The sequence below is a fragment of the Festucalex cinctus genome, chromosome 18, assembly GCF_051991245.1.
Source record: "Festucalex cinctus isolate MCC-2025b chromosome 18, RoL_Fcin_1.0, whole genome shotgun sequence".
In the NCBI taxonomy this organism is placed as follows: Eukaryota; Metazoa; Chordata; class Actinopteri; order Syngnathiformes; family Syngnathidae; genus Festucalex; species Festucalex cinctus.
Genome location: NC_135428.1, coordinates 13,589,005 through 13,610,860, shown reverse-complemented (window position 1 = coordinate 13,610,860; position 21,856 = coordinate 13,589,005). Strand labels below are relative to the sequence as shown.

Sequence of the window (21,856 nt, the reverse complement as noted above, 5' to 3'; positions counted from 1 at the left end):
AACCCTTAGTAATTATGAGTCCTGCTCAGATCTTTGCTGCTCCTGGCTTCTTTGTTTTTGGTGACTTCTTGTTGCCGCTTTCCAGCACCACTCCAGGATTGGCATGCATATGACAGCATTACTTTCTGTGGGCACACACATTTCATGAAACAATATCAAACGAATCACGACAAGGCATTTTGCATGCATCAGTTTTTACTGTGGAAAACAATTACCAACATTTTTAATTTGACCTGTTGTCTGACCAAACCAGTAACTGAATCATAATTAATTTATGTTGGTGCATTTTCTGCAGTCAATTTTAAATAAAGTCGTTTATTTATTTGTATCACAATAGCCTTAAACCCATTTAACACATTAATCACAAATATAATCAAGAGAATTCATTATTAAAATATATAACATTTGTGGCAACGTTGAAACCAAATGTGGTTTTAAATGACCTCCTTCAAGCAAACCACAGACATTTTAAAACACACATTTGGGTATACTTGACCTCGTCCACCTCCGCTTGTTTCTAGTAGACTGCAAAATGGAGCGCACAGGAGGAAATGCCACGTGTACACACTGCGCATGCCCGACAATTTCGACGTTGATCCTTCTTGGGTGATCGCGATTTCCGGTTTCTCCACACGATTGCTCTGGACCGAGGCCTTGCAATCGGCACTCCGCCGTAGTGTCACTTGCAACTGGGGCTTCTCGGCCCGCAGCCATGGCCGCGTGAACGAGCCAGTCAGTCAGCCCAATTTTTAAAAACAAAACCGGGCAGGCCGCTGAGACGGGGACATTTGTTCCCAAACCTTGAGAATTGTTCCACAGCTAATTGGCTAAAAGAAGAAGAAGAAAAAGAAGAAGAAGAAGAAGAAGAAGCAGCTAATCGCTCAAGCTAATCGCTCCGAATCGGAACCCGGTGTCCGTTTTCATGATGTCAACGGCGGGCTTCAACGCCCAGAACGGGACGGGACAGCCGTACACCAATGGTAAAGTATCAAGGCGACATGTCACACTAAACAAAAGCTAAGAAGCTGCGCATACTTGTTTGGCTGTGAACGCTTGCTAACTGTTAGCTGGCTGAGTCGCCTTGAACGCCGTCGTAAGTTCGTCAAGACCGCCGAGTCAACTTGCACGCAAAGTTATCGCTGCTTTCTAAATAAACGCTCGTGTGCCTCGGCCGCAGTGGCAAACTTAGTTGAAAATGAGCCTTCTGTCATATTTCGCTTTTTAGTGCATTTCAGTGGTGGCGGTCGTGATTAGCAGCCAATTTTTTTAATTCAACGAACAAGTTCGTCATGTGCTCAAGCTTCTCAAAGGTTTTCTTCATGCGATTTGTGGGTCAATATCCACGTCCTCTTGTCATTACAAGTACAACATTAATGCCCAAGCTTTCAAACATTATCACTATTTTTTTTTAATTTGCCCTACTTCTCACTGTCAATGTGGCATATTGGATTTGATCCAGATAACAAAACTTGTGACTCTTGTGCACGGCTCTACAGCTTACTTATTCTTTTTAGTCGTAGTAATTCTTTACGTATAAGGGTGTTTCTCACAATCTTTTTTTTTGAAAATTCAATGTCTCTTCCCCCCCCCTATTACACACCCTAGAATGTAGTTGCTCCATCAACCTGTGTAGGAAATGAATTTAACCCAAGCTGTTACCCAGCCTTTTATGAGGCCGTGAACGGATTTTACATAAGATACATTTTGTGGCAGAAATTATGCAAAAATTATATATATACTGAAATAATGATTGTCTAACCTCAATTTACTCACAATTTGACTTGGTGTGAAATGTGTGTCTAAGTCCAAAGCTGCTATATAAACTGTAACAGGTGGCTGCAGGAGTTAATGTTACTGTCATTGAGTTGAAGAGCATTTAAATGTTATGCCTGTCACTCTACATACAAAGAGAAATGCATTATTTCTAGTAAAGAGTTTTTTTTTTGTTTTTTTTTGGCAATTGCTTCAAACTATTTTCAAAGCGTGCTTGTGTATGTGGATGGTTGTTCGTCTGTGTGCCCTGCGATTGGATGGCGACCAGTTCAGGGTGTACCCTGCCTACTGCCCATAGACAGCTGGGATAGGCTCCAGCACCCCCCGCGACCCTTGTGACGAGTAAGCGGTTCAGAAAATGGACGGATGGATGCAGAGCTCCCAATTCTGTTTCTGTCCAAACAATGGCGAAACAAGCTTTTTGTGAAAAGAAACATTTGATGCCTTGAAAAGTAGTATTGCTAAATTGCTACCAGATTATTTGAATGGTATTTTTTCCTCTGGATTATAGTTAATCTTAATTTTATCTTGAACAAATTTGTTTTAATGAAATGTTTCAACGAAATGTGTACATCGTGATATTCCCAGTCCTAAATGCCACGGACTTCCGACTTCCGGGTTTCACACATGAGCGCCGTTTCTGGCCACTGCTGGGCACATTCCAACACTCGCAACCCCACTGATGGGCGGGAGCGCGCAGGGCATCTCAGCTCTCTGAAAGGCTTCGGACAACTGAGACAAGACACACTCGCACCCACCGACGGGAACGCACAACGGCGGAAGCTCAACCGGAAACAAAGCTGATGTGTGGAAGTCGGAAGTCCCGCCTCCTCCGTGGCATATACCCTGTTTAAACAACACGTTGGCATTTCCCTGTCTCACGATCAATATGACAAGCTGAGATTCACCGCTTAATCATTATCTTCTACTTGGAGTCGAGTTGAGTCACACCTGATGAATCACTTCAATAAAGAACCTTTCGGTCAAACTGATATCGCTCTGGCAGGATAGCTAAATAATTAGATGTTAATAATAATAATGATAATTAACAATTAAATTGACAAAATTTTACATGAAAATTACAAAATAAATTCACATATTAAATGTTTTCATTAACAGTTCTTCCAGTAGCTTTGCTTATATTTCTGTCACATTTAATTCACGTTTGGTCTTGAGATTTGAAACGACTCAGGGCTAAAATGGACAGTTTTTAAAAGACACTTTTCAGTGGATTAGGTTCCTCAGTCATTCATCCCCAGGCCATTGACAAGAGAGCTTTTCCTCGTAATCCCGTTCCACGGGAGGGAGTGTCATTATGCAATGCAGGGCAACACGCAACATTTAATGAAATGTTGCAGTCGAATTACTAAGAACATTCTTGTAATACTTGCAAAGTATTTTTGTTTTGCTTCAGTTATTCAAGAAAGATATTTATATATATTAAAAAAAAAAGGAAGATCACACATGGTGAAAAAAGCTCCACCCTTTTGAAAAGTCTTATCTACAAAAGCAAAGGCTTCCCTTTGTATCTGTGATATTGTAATCATCACACGAGTCAGCAAAACGTCCAAGACTGGCTCACACCGAGCCACTGAGGTCAGATCAAGATTAAGGTAACCAGATTACTGGCGTTCTCTCACCTCATTGGCCATTTGGTACTATCGTGCGCTTGTCATCGCCAGTCAAGGCCTGCTCACTTTTCAGGTTGTGTTCACAAGTGTCACCTTGGCGAGAAAACCAACCGACGATGTGTTTGCGCGCTTTGTTTGCTCACGTTGCCATTCAAACGCTGGCGGCAAAACCAGTGGGAAAGGCATGTTTTGGTTGACATAGAAGCAGAAGTGAAAATTAACAAATGTGGCGTCTCAACTGCCACGAGTGTTTCACCAAAACATTGGAGGGAGTGATAAGAATCACCAAGTTTTCAAGATGCAAATCAGTTTCCGTCAATTTTACTTTGGAAAACAATGACCGAACCGACAAGATAGTACAACCTCAATCCCCTTTTTTAAATCACTATACTATACAAATACGAAGTATGAGATAAACGCCAATAACTGGTTAATAAACAGTAATCAGAGCAAAAATGTTTGTGTAATACACTTTAATGCAAAATTAAATGATAGTGACAGCATTACACTGTTCAATCAATCAAACTTAATTTATATAGCACCTTTCATACATTCAAATGCAACTCAAAGTGCTGAACAATTAAAACATTCATAATACAAATAAAAAGAAAAAGGCACCCCTCCCCCCCATATCTCCATGATTGTACCCACAGATACACCCAAACCACAACAGACACACGCAAACCACAACATGGTGGTGCGCAGAAGAACCCTGTCAGGCAAGGCACCCAGGAGGAGTTTGTCTAGTCTACTGTACTGTTCATAACATTCTTACATTTCCATCCGATTCCAGGTCCTTCACAGAATCCAGTGGGTGTCCAGCAGCACCCAGCAGTCAATTACGGCATGACACACCAACCCAACTACAACCCAATGCAGGCCAAGGCTCCAGCGCCCCCTGGCCCTGGACTCTATCCCCCCGGGCCGTACCAGCACATCCCCCCAGTCAGCTCCTGCCAACCTGGCCTGCCGCCCACGTCCTATCCGGCCCCACCCGGCCACCCTCACCTCACCCAACCCCCGATGGGTGTCCCCGTGTCCCGCACCCCTCCCCATTCCGCCAGCCCCAGCCCTGGTCCCCGGCTGCCCCCCGTGCTGGGCACCCCTCCTCCGCCCACTGCATACCAGAACCCCCAAAATCAGCAGCAGCCTCTCATGGCTCCAGGGTGGCAGTACAACTCGGCTCCTCCGCCCATGGGACCCCCCGCATCCATGAACGCTGCCCCTCGGGGCCCGGCGACAAACCACGTGAGCCCACCCGTGCCTTACAGTTCGGCACCCTCACCCTCAGTGTCCCATAACGCCGTACAGCCTCCAACCTCTCTACAAGGATACAGCCAAACAGGTAAGAATATCAAAATGCCCACTGGGACCACAACAGGAAATACTTCTGTGGCCAAATCAATCAAAAAGATGATGCAACTTTGTGTGCTTAAAGATGCAGTGTGTAGAATTGAGTGCCATCGAGTGGTGAACGAATAGAACGATTTAGAAGCATGCGCACTATGGTGCCTCAGAAGACCACACTTAACAAGCCTACCAACAATTACTACCACTTATTATTTGGAGTGAGTGGCTAGCAAGAGCTAGCTAGCAAGAACTCGCTGGAGTGGCTAACGAGCGGCTAACAGTCGTAGCTAGTGAAAGCAAAGCGGAGGGAAACAAATTGCGGGAGCCCGAATCACAGGACTCGGCAAACGACCAGCTGCAGGCCCCGGCTGTGGAAAAATTAGCGCGTGGCTATTAGCGATTTTATTTAAAAAAAAAATACAAAAAAATGTTATAGAACTTTTGCACATTTTTAAAATGAATATTTATTTTTATTTTTTTAAAGGAATTATTAGTTCACCACGACATGTTGCCAAATAATACACACTGTCCCTTTAAAATCAGATCAAAATGTGTATAGATTTTCTGAAATCCCAACTTGAGTTTGTCGTCTGCTTTTGCCGCTTGAAATGAAAGTCACCGTTGTCCGATAAAGTATCTACAGGGTTGATATGTTGGGAGGAGGACCTTGCCCTCCGCTCGCGCCTCAAACAAGTTGACGCACACACACACACACACACAAACAGCCTACACTCGGTTCACTCCGAGTCTGTTCAAAGTTCAGCGACGGCGCAGAGTGACACAAATCCTGCCGCTGGAGTGGTCCCGATCTGATGACTCCCAAAAAGTGTGACATGACCACAAGCTCGAAAAGACAAATGAGGCGGCGCGAGACGTGCAAACATTTGGAAAATACGGGCAAGTCAAAACAGTCAAATCTGATATACACTGTGGCCAAACATTAGAATGTTCACAAAGTGACCGGTTAGCACTTTTGACGCATTTGACAAGGCAATTAACCAATAGTGTTGGTGAGTGCAGTTGAGCACTCACGCTGCTGCTCAGCTACAATTTAAATACACTTTTAAATAGTGACAAATGTATTGTTTACTATGGAAGAAGTCATGTATGTAACCTGGTATCTGTTACAGCTTATTTAATGTCCGTAATCAGCCCCCTCTGCTACACATAATCATGGAATCAAAATGCACATAAATACACTGATTCTAAGATTTATCTGGCACTAGTAGTAAGAGCAGTTGTAACACTTCTTCTGCAGGAAGTTGCTTTAAGCAAGCATCATGCACAAATGTTGGATTGTGAACGTGAAGTGCGTGAGACCAGTTTCTCATATTAAAGGGATACTGGACTCATTGAGTCATTTTCAGTAGTAAAAAGATAATTTTTTGCAGACTTAATTTGATAACGTCATTCTTTTTCATGTGCAATTAATACCTTCAAAAGCTATTTTTTTGCACTTGCTATCGATTGAAGATGACATCACCTGTGCTGAGGAAGTAGGCAACGACCAATCATGGCTCAGTTTGCCGACCAAACCCAGAAAACAGGTGAGCAGTGATTGGTCGTTAGCTACTTCCTCAGCACAGGTGATGTCATCTTTAGTCAACAGCAAGTGGAAAAAATATGGTTTTAATTGTACAAAATAATGAATTTTTTACTGCTGAAAATGGCTGAATGAGTCAAATATCCCTTTAACCAGTTAACATATGTGAGCATTGTCATCTCCTTTTGACCAAACGTGGCTTCTAACACAGAAGAACTTGTTTACAAAAGTGTAGTGGACCGGACTGACCCACGGAGCGGGCAAAAAAAAAAAAAGGGGGGGGGGGGGGGGAGTTTAAGCTAAGAAACAAAAAAAACACAGGCAGAATCGGACCAATAATTAGACAACCTGAGTCTATACGCATTCTAAAAGCGCTCCTAATAAACATGTATAAAAAAAAAAACAATTTCACCTCTTATTCCACCAGGCGCTGCTCTTCCTCCGCCGATGATGAATCTCACAGCTTCACACCAATACCACCCAAGCAGAGCTCCTTTTGGGGCCCCTCCCGTGGGCCCACCCCCCGCCATGAAACCCGCGGCGCCCCCGATGGCCAACGTCACCCCACCGCCCCCCAAGGCAGACGGTAAGCTGTTCTCACGGTGGGAATCTCATATTAACGTCTCATTTAAATACAGCAGGAATTTCTACAATGTGACTTTTAATAAAAAAAAAATAAAAAAAAATGCTTTGTTGTTTGCCCTCCATCCGCTTGCCAGCTCGGTGTGGGGCTGGCAGCGCTGTGCCCCTCACTGAGCTCGACGGTCAGGAGGCGGATGTCGAACGTCCAGGTGTGCTTACATCTGTCCGTAGCCCATGTTGACATCTTGTATCATTTCTTCTTTTCTCCTCCCACTTATTTAAAAAAAAAAAAAAAAAAAAAAAAAAAAAGCGATCGTCCTACTGCACAGTACAGTTTTTGCCAACATAAACAAATAAATATTATTTTAAATTCTGTTTGGTTACATAATTATAGTTTTTTTTTTTTTTTAAATTGGTCTTAATATTTTTAAATGCTTACAAATTTTCCTGTTTTGTACAAAGAAAATAATCGTTTGAAGAATCGTGATTTCAATTATTGCCAAAATACTCGTGGTTATTTTTCTATAATCAAGCAGCGCTACCTACCGCTTTGGCTGCAAGTGACCCCCTGTTAGCTAACTAACAGTTAGCTAGTTAAGTCAGCCACAATCGTGAGTTCCTTGAATTCTACACTCTCATTTGCTGACTCCCACGTCACTCACCAGTCGCACGCTCTCAAAATCACAGATATCGTGTGTTGAATGTGAGGATGGTGATCACAAGTGGACACCAATAAAACTTTTTTTTTTCTTTTTTTTTTTTTTTCTAGTGGTGAAAGATGAACTAAAAACCACAATGAGTTCTTGGAATGAAGAAAAATGGTTAATGGCATGAATTCGCAAAAGACCCGAGGCTGCTAGAGTGAAACTTTTCACATTTGAAATGTATTCAAAGCGGAGATAAATGAATCCAGTTCAGCCGAGTGATTCTTGTCGAGAAACCCGATCTTGTTTGTCGTCATGTCCTCATTGACGCTACATCAAGTCCATCCCCACTAGAAATGTCTATGGTGTCCTGTTCCATCTCATCACTGCTGGTTGACGCGGTTCACGAGTTCAAATGTCATTTCTTTCCCTTGTAAAAACAGGAATGGTCGCTGGTGTCGGCGCCAATCATGTGGAAAACAAACTGGGTACGTCTGTTTGTCACATTGTGGGAAAAGACAGACACGAAATGTCTTCAATTCCTTCTCGTTTTTTTTTTGTTTTGTTTTTTCTCTCCCCAGCCGGGCCGCCCCAGCATGGCCCGCCGGGTCGGCACTTGGGCCCCTACCCTCCCCTACCGCCGGGGTACCAGCACCACGGCGGGCCCCCGATCATGCAGCCGGCAAATCAGAGTGCCACGCAGCCCTTGCACCCGGCAATTGACAGCGCCACGCAGCCTTGCGTTCAAGCACCGTGGCCGTACCACCAGGTGAGAGGGGACGCGCACGTGCTCGTTTGTCTTTTTTTGGCGTGTGCGTGTCAGTGCACTCTTCCACTTGTTATGCATTTGCTTTGCACTTCGCGTAAGCAAGAGTAAACTCGTTCTCAAGTTGACAATTGTCGGTGTGTGTTTGTGGAACATGTTCTGCCGCTTGTCTTGCACTTGCTTTGCATGAGTAAACTCAGTCTGAACATCGAACGCAAACATTTTTTTCCCCCCCCCCCCTAAGGGGAAGTCGACCAAAAAAAAAAATACTGCCAATAATGTTTTATGTGGCCTCACTCGTCTAAACATGACATTCTGTGAATTATTTTTATCCATCTCAGAAGACGGCCATTTTGTCACTTGCTGTGACCTGATGATGACATCACTGTTGCTCGGGTCTTAGGTAACAGCCAATCACAGCTCAGCTTCAGAAAACAGGTGAGCTGTGATTGGTCGTTGCCTGAGCAACTGCGATATCATGATCAGTTGACAGCAAATGACAAAATGGCTGCCCCCTGAGATGGATAAAACCGGCTTGATTTTCCTTCATAACTCACATTCCACAAATGTAATATTCATCAGAAAGTCATGTAATTTTAGACTAGTGAGGTCACATACAACATATTATTTTCAAGAAATGTTTACGATTGACTTACACTTGAAGCCAAAACTGACTTTCCAATCAATATGTAATTGGCGACGTTGTTCCTCTCAGCCACCTCCCGGGCCCGGCCCGGCCCAACTCAGCCCGTCCCTGGCAGCCATGAACCTGCAGTCCAGCAACCCCGAGAGCCTGCGAGTGGTCAACCTCCTCCAGGAGCGCAACTTGCTGCCGCCGGGTCCGGTTCCTGCCCCCACTCCCTGCCTGCCCCAAGACCTGCAGAAGCTCAACTGCAACCCAGAGTAAGGACACTCGAATGTGCTTCAGTCATTAGGTACGCCGAGATTTAATAGGATTTGAAGCCTGGCAAACGGAACCCATCGAAATATGATATTGCCAGATTTTTACACAGCAACATTGCATCCCACAATCACATCTTTAGATGGCATCAACGTATGCAACTCTGTCGGCAGGGTGTTCCGCTGCACGCTGACAAGCATCCCTCAGACGCAGTCGTTGCTCAATAAAGCCAAGATGCCGCTGGGCCTGCTGCTGCACCCCTTCAAAGACCTCTTGGTAAGGCCAAGTCCACAGAGAGCGCTCACACGTGTTGTTTTAAAAACACAGTCATGTAAACATGCTGTATTTATTTGAGGAGGATACACTGCAAAAAGGACAGTAGACATTTTAAGAAAAAAATATTGTAAATAAGCAAATTATTACTTCAAATAAGCAAAATTAAAACAAGAAAATTTAACTTAAACTTAAATTTACCTGTAAGATTTTGAAAAATAAGAAAATAATAGTAGGCCCATATAAACCACAGCGGTCTTGAAAATAGATTTTTTTTTTTTTCTTTCAAGCTGTAATATATAAAACATTTATGAAAAAAAAAACATACGTATAATCAGAATGATCTTGTCTGACAATTTTATTTTAAGCAAAAATAACTTGTCCATGCAAAATAAGCAAATTTAGGTTAAATTTAATAAATTATATCTTAAGATTTCAGTTTTTGAAATGAGGACACCCAAGGCTTGGAGCTTAGTCATTAATAATCGTAAACAATAGAAATATTTATTTATTATTATTATTTTTATTTTAATACCTTCAATTTTGCATGATGGTGAAGGTATTAAAATAAATAACAAAATCTCAACAAGGTTTAATATCTTCAATCAAGTACTTAAATGCTGAGTTTAAGATTTAGTTCAACTTAAAATAGGGCTGTGCAATTAATCGAAATTCAATTATAATTTCAATTCAAAAATCACCGTAAGAGTGAAAAAAAAGATTACTAATTTTTGAGTTGAGTTGTTAAAATTTCTACATTTACACCTTTTTAAAAAACAAAAAAACAAAAACAAATTTAATAAATACTCGCATAGTTAGTGTTTCAAAGAATTTTATTTGTCTTAACATTTTTTACGTTTAAACATTTTTTTTTGTACCAAAAAATAAATGATCGTCCTAATGATGATTTCAATTTCCAAAACAATCATGATTAATATTTCCTTCATAACCGAGCAGCCCTGACTTAAAATAAAAAAAAATAATTCTGTATGTGTAGTTTGTATCAATACTGTAGTTGTAAGACAATGACGGATCATTTTGCTTAAATTAATTCAGAATTTTCTTGTTTTGTTACTTTTTTCTTGTTTTTTGTGAAGGGCAGTTGGCTGGCTAATAAGTCATTTTGATTCCCAGCAACATCGATTGACCACTGTAGCGGAAAAAAAATTTGTCGTGTGAACAATTGGCTTGTTTGATGTGGTTTGTCATCCTCCTGGAAGCATTTTGTTTGTCAACAAACACGCCAAGCTCTCCCGTCTTTGTTCATTCAGTTTGGCTTCTAGTTCCGGCGAGCCGCAGAGGAAATGTTCCAAATGATTGCCAGCACCCGATTTGACCGAGTGTGCCCTCTTCTTCCAGCAACTTCCTGTGGTGACGTCCAGCACTATCGTCAGGTGCCGCTCCTGCCGAACTTACATCAACCCCTTCGTGTCCTTCCTGGATCAGAGGAGGTGGAAGTGCAACCTGTGCTATCGGGTCAATGATGGTAAGAAGTACTTCTATGAGATATTAAAATAGCAGCTCAAGCACATAAACTAGTTCACTAGTCCCGCATGCATTAAGCACATTTCAACTTCAGTCTAGAAATTCAAAACGATGGTCGAACAGAAATGAAGAATTGCTTGCACAGAGGCTTAGCATGCTTGCTTCAAGCTGTTTGCAGTTAGTTTACTGTAAAACCGGCACAAATCAAACATTGTATATTAAACCTACAGTCTTTAACAAAACTAAAGTTATGTCTATCGAAAGCGTGCTAGCGTATATTGTTGAAACGGCATTAAGGGGTTATTGGAAAATTTCAAAGGTGCTGCGGTAATTATAAGCTTTCAAACAGCTGCATCCACTGTGTCAATTAAAAAAAAAATGCTACAAAACAAATATACCAGTGGTTATCACACCTTTTAAACCATTAGCTCAAAAAAATAATTTACACTCAAAGTATCTATCATTTCCGACATTAAACCATAATAGCATAGTAAGTGTCCATCAAAAATGAAACAGAACATTTATTTCTTAAAAAAGATGTTTATTGTAAGCCCACATTACACAATGAACAATCACATTGCAGTCAAATACAGGAAAATAAAAATAACTATTAAATAATTATTCAATGAAAATGTATTGCACATAAAATTGATGAAAATGTGCCTAAATGTTCAAACAGTACATAAGCTTAAATAGCATATACAGCATATTGGACTTGAAGTTAAAAACAACTGAACTGTACTTAGTTTGTGATTCTTTCATTTACCACAAGAGGGAGACCTTATAGTTTGAGAATTCCTGCTGTGGTCAGTGTTTAACCACAAAAATAACAATTTCCTGTTCATCACTTTAAAAGCTGCAAGATTCTGCTGTAAATTTGTAAATAGCACTTCAATTGTAACAAATTACGTTTGAGTGGAGATTTTGGATCTAACGATGTTGAGTTAGATAAAATTGGCTTTGCAGCCTGCTTCTCTGTGCATGACCATATGCGTGCGTGTGTATTTGTGAAGTTCCAGAGGAGTTCATGTATAATCCTGTCAGTCGATCCTACGGAGAACCACACAAGAGACCCGAAGTGCAGAACGCCACCATCGAGTTCATCGCGCCTTCGGAATACATGGTGAGTGTCTTTTGAGGCATCAACTTGGAAATGTAATTATTATTTTTTATTTTTTTTTAATCACCAAGAATGTGTTGTTTTTTGTTTTTCCTCTCCCCCCCATCCCCACTGTTAGTTGAGGCCGCCGCAGCCGGCCGTGTACCTCTTTGTCCTGGACGTGTCCCACAACGCGGTGGAGACGGGCTACCTGAAGGTCTTCTGTCAATCGGTGCTGGACAACATCAACGCGTATGTGAACGCCATCACTTCCGTTGCCCGTAACTCCCGCCCGACACTGACAGCGTCTTGTATTTCTGTGTGCGCCAAAAAAAATAAAATAAAAAATAGGCTCCCTGGGGACACGCGGACAAAAATCGGCTTCATCACCTTCGACAGCACCATCCACTTCTACAACCTTCAGGAGGGACTCTCCCAGCCTCAGATGCTCATCATGTCGGATATTGAAGGTGAGGACGTGTACACATCGCGGTTCACTGCGGCTTCTTTTTGGATGCCTGTCTTCTGTTCTTCGCTGAAAAATGAAAGATTCCCGTTTGTGTGCTCAAACCAAAGCCATGTCTCATGAAAATGAGCTACATGATAAGTTCTATTTTTGGTATAAACAAATGGAGATGTCTTCACAAAGTCTGTTTTGCTGCCATCTTGTGGCATCTGTAGGCAATTACATAGCTTTTTGTGTAAGGAATTCTGTGTTTTGTATATCCTAACATTACACATGACAATTTCTACTTTTGTGCTCCATAGATATCTTCTTACCCACACCAGATAGCCTTTTGGTCAACCTCAACGAGAGCAAAGAGGTAAGAAATGTGTTAAAAGTAAGAAAACAACTTTTCAGGACATGCGGACATCTTTAAAACTCATTCACTGCCAGTCATTATAGAAAATTTTTACATTTCCAATACTCACGTGATATTACATTCAATAATTATATATAAACCGAATCTACCAAATAACAGAATAGACTCCCTACTTTTTGTCCCGTCCCGTTCTTTTATAATTGACAGCAGAAAAATGTAGGCTTGCCAAAATACAGCCATTTCTCCCATGGACTCTGAAACTGTGTTTATTTCCTATAAAATGGGGCAATGATGTCATCTACCGGTGGTTGGGCATCAGTAAAGTTGTTTCCAAGTTTGATATTTACAGTGGAGCATGCTCAGATTCGCCCCCATTTAGCACCGCTCTAAAAAATACAATTGACAAGTATACTTGTCAAAGGCAGTGAATGAGTTAAAGACAGCTTTTCCAAAATGCATCCTTTCTTGCACCCCTCAAGGTCTTAAAATTGAGTCATGGTGTCGCAACAACCAACACGGTTTGATAACTAAATAATGACTGAGTCGATATTTAATTTTCTGAGGTTAGACAAGGTCGGTTGAGGCATCTGCATGAATAAATGTTGCTACCTGCTGTAACCCCTGCAAAATGTATATTTAAAAAAAAAAAAAAAAAAAAAAAGCTAAATTATACTGTGATATATTTAGCCTGAGATTACTGAATGATTTTTTAAAAATCTAATACCTGCATATCATTTTATTGAAAAGCTGTGCTCTTCTCAAATCCAAAGTAATGTGATGCTGCCATCTACAGGCATCTGTTAGTCATTACAGTGGTTTGCATCGCATGCAAACTGTGCAAGAGTTCGTAAATACTAATTCTACTTCACGACCCATTTATAGGATTACATTTTTATTTCCCCTTTTGTTTGAAGTGTTCAAAAAAGTCCTGAAACACAGACATCTGGATCGTACATTGAAAATGTTAACATCGTGTCTTGCAGCTGGTGCAGGATCTCTTGAAGGGTTTGCCCACGTTGTTTGAGAAGACCATGGAGACTCAGTCGGCGCTGGGCTCGGCCCTGCAGGCCGCCTTCAAGCTGCTGTCGCCCACCGGCGGGCGCTTGTCCGTCTTTCAAACGCAGTTGCCCAATCTGGGCGTGGGGGCGCTCCAGTCCAGGGAGGACCCCAACCAAAGAGCGTCCGCCAAGGTGCCAAGTTGACACGGGGATTGATATCAGAATGACGAGAACGGCAATCCTCACAGGATTTTTGTTTTTGTTTTTTGTGCTTCAGGACATCCAGCACTTATCCCCGGCGACAGACTTTTACAAGAAGTTGGCGCTGGACTGCTCGGGGCAGCAGGTGGCCGTCGACCTATTCCTGCTTAGCTCGCAGTATTGTGACTTGGCGTCTCTTGGTGAGTCCTGATTTTTTCATTTTTTTTGTTTGTTTTTTTTTGTTTTTTTAATAAACATTTATTTATCCATGTAAGGCATTTGCAAGCATGTTCTCATTTATAGTGGACCAGCTTTAGTAGTCAAGGGCTAAATTTGATTTTTAAAACTGACAAAATAATTCAAATGTGTTTTTGATTTGATTGATTGATTGATTTATTTGTTCATTTTTCCTTTTCGGACAGCATTGTGACAATCAAACATTTCCTCATACAATTATAACATATAATAACCGAAAAATAAATAAATACATTTTATTTTAGTTATAAAATATACTAATTTATTTGTTTATCTATAATGTGTATTTAAAATTTTCTTTTAATAATAAAATAAATGTTCACAACCAAATGCAGACACGAAAAAAAAAAAAAAAACATATTACAAGGCTCCTGATAATTAATAATTACTATAACGATGTAGTGAGCGATTCCTTCTTCCTCTCGATTCCAGGCTGCATATCGCGCTACTCAGCCGGGTGCATCTACTACTTCCCCTCCTACCACCACCAACACAACCCCGCCCAGGTGGAACGCTTCCAGAAGGACCTGAAGAGATACCTGACGAGGAAGATCGGCTTTGAGGCCGTCATGAGGATACGCTGCACCAAAGGTATGCTGGACACAGCACAATCGGTTTGACTGAACAATGTGTAGGATCTAATTGGCAACGTGCTGGGTGACTTGACTCTCTTTATTGGTGTCAACCTTTCCTTAGTTTAGCACTTTTGTTTGATTTTGTTGGCATCCAGAATTCTCATGACTTTGTAAGTAGGGCTAGGTTTAAAAAAATCTATCGGATCGATTTTCTTTTTCAAGCCAGATAATCAATTTATGAAACCATGAATTGATTTTCTTTCCCCCGTAAATTCTTAAGAAAATAGAATTTTAAAGTCCAATTTTTTTTTTTTTGTATCTTACTCTTTTCTTGAAATTTACCGTTCACATGAATTCAAAAGTATTTTCTTACATTTATGAAGGACCTGACTGATTGCATGTTTAGGCAATTCAGGATCTTTTTAATTTATATTTACTATATTGAATTAGATTATGAAAATATTTTTATCTCATCCTTATTGATGTCAATGTACTTTCATTAATAAACTAAATCATTTGACCAGTTACTCCCTCTGCAAACTTTGGGATTTAATATTTGTGGAGTTTTTATCATGTTTTTATCACATTAAGAATTGATGTTCTATAATTAATTGATGTTGGATTGAATTGAAGTGAATCGAACTGAACTCTTGTGAATCGAATCGATTGAGGAAATTGGAATCAATACCCAGTCCTACATTAAGAGCTAAAAAAAAAATCATAGGCTCGAAAAGGTATAAAGCATAAATGAAAGGATAGAAAAAATACTTCACATAATCACTTGTAGGAACTGTGATGTCACAATTCAGCTCGCTCATAAACACAATTTTTAGAAATGAGCCGCTCACAAAAGAATGACTTCTTTAAGAGCACGTGATGGGTGGACTAGCAGGACATTAAAAATCAATTTTTTGTCCAATATAAAGAGTGCAATCTCCATGATGAGTTACCCTTTTTATCTTTCTGTAGGTCTGTCCATTCACACGTTCCACGGCAATTTGTTTGTGCGCTCCACCGACCTGCTGTCGCTGCCCAACGTCAACCCGGACGCCGGCTTTGCTGTGCAAATGTCCATCGACGAGAACCTGGATGACATGCAGGTGGTGTCCTTCCAAGCCGCGCTGCTCTACACCTCCAGCAAAGGTGCGCGCACACATAACGCACGGCATTAAGGCTGTTAGTGTCCTTAGATGAGTTTTTTCTTTTTTCTTTTTTCTTTTTTTTTTTTTTGCTTTGTGTTGCAATAAAAAAATATTTAGCTCTAATTGAGTGACCGAAGTGAAAAAAAAAAAATCGTAGTCCAGTCGCATGGAAATGTTTGCTTAGATATACAAAGATGCATCATTTGTTGTAAATATTTTTTTAAAAAATCTGAATAATTAGTATTTTATTTATTTATTTATTTTAATATATGTGGCGCAGTTTTTGAGAACCACTGTTGTGATGCGTTTAATAGGTGAGAGGAGGATCCGCGTGCACACCCTGTGCCTCCCGGTGGTCCACTCGCTGTCGGACATCTTTGCCGGCGCCGACGTTCAAGCCATGGCTGGCCTGCTGGCGTGCATGGGTGAGGGTCACAAAATTTTGATTTATTTTTTTAACTACTCTTGGCTCTAAATGTTACGCAATTTATTTATTTATTTTTACCGCTCTTGGTTCAAAATGTTACTCAATAAAAAAAAAAAAAGCAATATTTTACTCTTTCAGTATACTAGAAACCTGAGAAAAATCATTTGAGTAGAAATCCAGAAATAAAATCCTAGCAAGGCTTCCCACCTACTTAGATGCTTTGACAGATGGTCACAAGTGGCAACAGATGTGGTTGCCTAGCGACCGCCAAATGCCGAGCAGGTTAAAGCTTGAGAGAGAAAAAACAAAAAAGTGAGGCAGCTCCTCCTTTTTTCCTTTTTAAACACACCTGGACTTGAAAACCCAACACAGGTCTTCAAACCTGAAATTTAAGCTCAATCTCCAATTTGGAAGTGTTGAAATAGTTCAATTTTGGAAGCATTTATTGAAATGTGAATTTATGAAGCCCTTAGCGTCACAGTCTTCTGGAACAGTTTGAGGAAAGTTACATTTATGAGATCAAGCTCTGATAATTGCAATAACGAAATGTGCATGTAAATACGTCCCGGCGTCTTTCCCTTTCAGCCGTGGACCGCTCGGTGACGGCCAGCCTGAGCGACGCCAGGGACGCCATGACCAACGCCGCCGTCGACTCCCTATCGTCGTACCGACATTCGGTGCTGACCATCCAGCAGCCCGGCTTGCTCGCCCCGGCCTGCCTCCGACTCTTCCCGCTCTACATCCTCGCGCTGCTCAAGCAGGTTTGCCGCTTTTTTTTTTTTTTTTTTTTTTTTGCTATTGCGACACTCGCTGAAACAGTTTTAATGCAAATCTTTTCAAGGTTTTTTTTTATTTTTTATTTTTAATATCTCATTGCATTTCCAACATCTGCTCTTTAAATGTTTACTTCGAATTTTACCTTTTGGATTTAAAATGGCCATTTTGGGCTAATTGAAACCATGATTTTCATCCATCCATTTTCTTGACTGCTTACTCCTCACAAGGGTCGTGGGGGTGCTGGAGCCTATCCCAGCTGACTTCGGGCAGTAGGCGGGGTACACCCTGAACTGGTTGCCAGCCAATTAGAGCCCATGATTTTTTTATTTTTTTTTATTTGTCATAATTTTAATTCCTTGTGATTTACTGGCTTGAATTTGATAATTTGGATAAAATAATTAAATATTTACTTCAAATTGTACCTTTTTGATTTATGATGGCCATTTTTTTTTTTTTTTTTATCATAATTATACATTTAAATTTGTTGTCATTTACTGGCTTGAATTGTGTAATTTGGCTAAAATAGTTAAATATTTACTTCTAATTGTATCTTTTGGGTTTATCACAGCCATTTTGAATTGAAATCCATGAATTTTTAGTGTTAATTTAATTTCTTATAATTATTCATTTTAATTCCTTACGATTTACTGGCGTGAATTCTGTAATTTGGATAGTTAAATATTTACTTCTAATTGTATCTTTTGGATTTCTCATTGCCGTTTTGAATTGAAATCTATGATTTTTAGTTTTTAATTTGAATTTAATTTCTCATCATTTTACATTTTAATTCCTTGTGATTTACTGCCTTGAATTGTGTGATTTGTATACAATAGTTAAATATGTACTTCTAATTGTGTCTTTTGGATTTATCACGGTCATTTTGATTTGAAATCCATGGTTTTTAGTTTTTAATTTGAATTTAATTTCTCATAATTTTACATTTTAATTCCTTGTGTTTGACTGGCATCAATTGTGTAATTTGGATAACATAGTTTAATTGTACAGTCAATATTAAAATAATAATAATAATATATCTACAACCTATAGCGCTACATGGACAAAAATGGCCACCAGCAAGCTAAAAAGGTCCTGAAATAGAGCAAATGTGATTGATAGATGAAAGAATGTATTTACTGAATGTAATCCACCTGCGCGTGTTTTCCAGAAAGCATTCAGGACGGGGACGAGCACCCGGCTGGACGACCGCGTGGCCTCCATGTGTCAGCTCAAGTACCAGCCGCTGGCCTACGCCATGCTGATGATCCACCCCGCGTTGTACCGCGTCGACGACCTGACCGACGAGGTGAGCCAGTGCAAGATTCACAATCTCAGACGAGTAATAACTGATTTTCTTCCCGAGCGGAATCGTCTGTAAGTAATGTGTCGTTGGTGCCTTCCCAGGGCGCTTTGAACGTCAGCGAGCGGACCGTCCCTCAGCCGAGAGCGCTGCAGCTGTCCGTGGAAAAGCTGAGCAGGGATGGCGCATACCTCATGGATGCTGGAACGGTGCCGATTCACATTTGCACAACATGAAGACACAAATTACGTTTATGAACAATATTAGTTTGAGAATATAAAATAGTCTACAGAAGACGTGAAAGATTTGACTTTCGACACAGTTAGTGTTGATTCATTCAGAACCGCTCATGTGACCAAAGAGGTTGTAAAATAGCCAACATGAACCATAAATTACAATCTCGTAAATGTAGACTTATTTGTACCTAATGTGAAGAGGCTGGAATAAAAATCGCCAGGAGAAATGTTTGAATACAGTCTCGTAAATAATTTATTTCAGTCAAGTAATTAGTGATTTTAAACAGCCAATGAGGAGAAAAAATTAATTACAGTGACACAAATGTGATCTATTATTTTAAATACCTTTTGAATGTTGCTGAAAAAAATTGCAGATCATTTAAGTTTTACATTTACTATTACTACTATAAATATTTGTAAACACTTTTCCAGTACTGTCATAAAAACATCTACTTGAAACAATAAAATTGTCGTGTAATTATAGCTTCCATCTTATTTCATTGTATAAATAGCCAGTTGATAAAAAAATATATATGTATATTAAAGGGTTTCTTCACTTATTTAGACCATTATAGCAATAAAAAGTTAATATTTTTGTCTATAATTAATTTGATACTTTAATTATTTTTCACGTACAATTAGTACCTTTAAAAACACATTTGGCAACTTGCTGTCGACTGAAAATGACATCACAAGACAATCACAGCTCACCTGTTTTCTAGGTTTGGTCATCTCCTATTCACAAGCTAAGCTGTGATTGGTTACCTGAGCCCTTGTGATGTCATTTTCAGTCGACAGAAAGTTGCAAAATGTGTTTTTAAAGGTACTAATTGTACATGAAAAATAATGAAAATATCAAATTATAGGCAAAATATTAATGTTTGACTGCCAAAAATGGCTAAATAAGTAAAGTATCCCTTTTAATGTTAAATTAAAAGCAGCAGACAGAAAACATAGTAAAATCTTTGTCAAAATAGCCTACTGGGAAAAATAGATTTTTTTTTCAGAAATTTAAACACAACAGAAAATGGCCAACAAATTACATTCAAATAAAAACAAATATGAGCGGTCTGATTTTTAAACAACTCAACTTTATTTATAAAGCGCTTTAAAACAAACATAGCTGTATACAAAGTGCTGTACATGGAACAGAAATTGGTCATGCGGTAAAGAATAAGATAAGTAAAACAAGTACAAAACAAACATTAGTAAGTATACAAGTAAATAAAGTTTACATCAATAAATTAATAAAAATAGGCGAGTGAATAAATAACAGAAAAATGAATGAGTCAAGCAAATCCAGCTTATTCTCTTATTATATGCGTCCAGTGAATTCTGCTGTAAAAATGCCTCAGAGGAAAAAAATGATAATCAGTCACATCTTGCATCCTTATTTTAAGCATGTAATGAAGGCAGCTGTAAAAATAGCCAATATAGTTTTCAACATGTCTCCCATCTCGGTCCAGATCATGTATCTGTGGATCGGGCGCAACTGCAACCCCAACTTCCTCACACAAGTCCTCGGTGTCCCCAACTACGCCGCCGTGCCTGAAAACCTGGTAAGATTAGTATTTCATATATATATATATTTTTTGTTTTAAACTGCAACCCGAATGCTAACGATGCTAATGCTAACAGCATGATTCCTTCCTGTGCCAGTATTTGCTGCCAGAGCTGGACACTGCCGAGTCACAGAGGACCAGAGCGTTTGTTTGCTGGCTGAGGGAGCAGCGGCCCTTCTACCCTTCGCTGCATGTCATCAGGTGGGCGGGATTTTCCTTCTTACCACTACATCACCGCTAGTTTTGTTAGCCAATCGATGGTGTTTTGCCTCGTGTGAGAAGCAATCGAGAGGACTTTTGTAAATCAATAGGGGTTTTGGCATCAACCGCCTTCCTGTCGGCCCTCGACCTGTTGCTGTAGTTTATTTGCGCCTTTTTTTGTCCCAGGGACGAGAGCCAGCTGAAAGTCGCGTTGATGCAGAACATGATCGAGGACCGCACCGAGTCGGCGCTGTCGTACTACGAGTTCCTGCTCCACCTGCAGCAGCAGATCTCTAAATGATTCGTTTGTGTGTGCGTGCGTGTGGAAAGAGTGGAAGCGCGTGACGGACACTTTCAATTTAGCCTTGGAGTTGGTCAAAAAGAATAAATAGATATATATAAATATATATATACTGTATGTATGTAAAAGATTGAAAGTATCAGTGTTTATTCTCATAGAACAATAATGTCCAAAGTTGAGGTATGGCTCAGATGTGAGCTCGTTGATGGCAAAAGCACAGACTCCTTTACTCGAATACGTCACATGTATGCAACGGTGTGTGTGTGGGGGTGTGTGTGCGAGCGAGCGTGTTTGTGTAAGGCTAACCGAGGTGTCTGACTGTTATCTGAAGTATTTTGAACAGCCATCAGTTTTTTTTTTTTTAACATTTCTGTCTTTCTATGCGTCGCGCTGAACAAATATCAGAAAAAGGCAAGGAAGCATCAGGCACCCATTTGAATGTTGCTTCACAATCATCTTTTTTTTTTTTTTCTTCTCTTTTTTTTGCTCCCCCCTCCTCCGTTTAATTTATGAGCCTCCCAATGTGATTAAAATTCAATGATTGCCTTGAACGGGAACTCTTTTACTATCAAGCCTCCTGTTGAAACGCAGACTATATATAAAATATTTTAATATAATATGATACGGGACTTTTTTTGTTTATTAACATGAAACTTAACAGAAAAAGCCATTGTGATCTTTTAATCATGCTTATTGATACTTGTATATTGAAAATACTGCATTATATCAATGGTGGAGAGATGCTAATAAAATTTTAGTATGACCGCTAAAGGTGAACTGTCAATGAAATAAAATGTTTGGGACTTTTTACATGTGTTTTCTTTTTGTGTGTGTGTGTTCTTTTTTGTTGTTGGTGATTTTAAAAGTCTGCAGAACACGACCAAGTTAGTCACTCTCCCCTTTTTCGAGAGTGTGATATCATTTGTAATTGATGTACAGTATTATAAAAATCAAAACTTGGTTATAAAATGAATTGGGTCTAAATTGTCTTTGACTGAAAATGAAAATAATAC

At 39.9% G+C, this 21,856-nt stretch overlaps 1 protein-coding gene across 4 annotated transcripts; it reads left to right on the top strand.

Moving 5' to 3' along the window:
- Window positions 1-540: 540 nt before the first annotated feature.
- Window positions 541-21,653, top strand: sec24a (SEC24 homolog A, COPII coat complex component). 4 transcript variants are annotated; one of them, XM_077505221.1, is made up of 25 exons: window positions 541-980; window positions 4,198-4,749; window positions 6,725-6,818; window positions 6,867-6,883; window positions 7,017-7,088; window positions 7,967-8,011; window positions 8,105-8,292; window positions 9,005-9,192; window positions 9,364-9,466; window positions 10,823-10,949; window positions 11,962-12,071; window positions 12,187-12,299; window positions 12,399-12,517; window positions 12,816-12,871; window positions 13,855-14,061; window positions 14,147-14,270; window positions 14,758-14,916; window positions 15,870-16,043; window positions 16,357-16,467; window positions 17,055-17,230; window positions 18,412-18,549; window positions 18,648-18,752; window positions 20,246-20,338; window positions 20,439-20,542; window positions 20,729-21,653. In XM_077505221.1, exons 1-25 carry the CDS (start codon window positions 923-925, stop codon window positions 20,841-20,843), a joined length of 3,348 nt encoding a protein of 1,115 aa, XP_077361347.1. In that variant the 5' UTR covers window positions 541-922; the 3' UTR covers window positions 20,844-21,653. The 4 variants fall into 4 exon arrangements, with proteins under 4 accessions (XP_077361347.1, XP_077361346.1, XP_077361349.1 ...); XM_077505220.1 differs by having other exon boundaries at window positions 6,725-6,883; XM_077505223.1 differs by lacking the exon at window positions 7,017-7,088 and having other exon boundaries at window positions 542-980.
- Window positions 21,654-21,856: the final 203 nt, after the last annotated feature.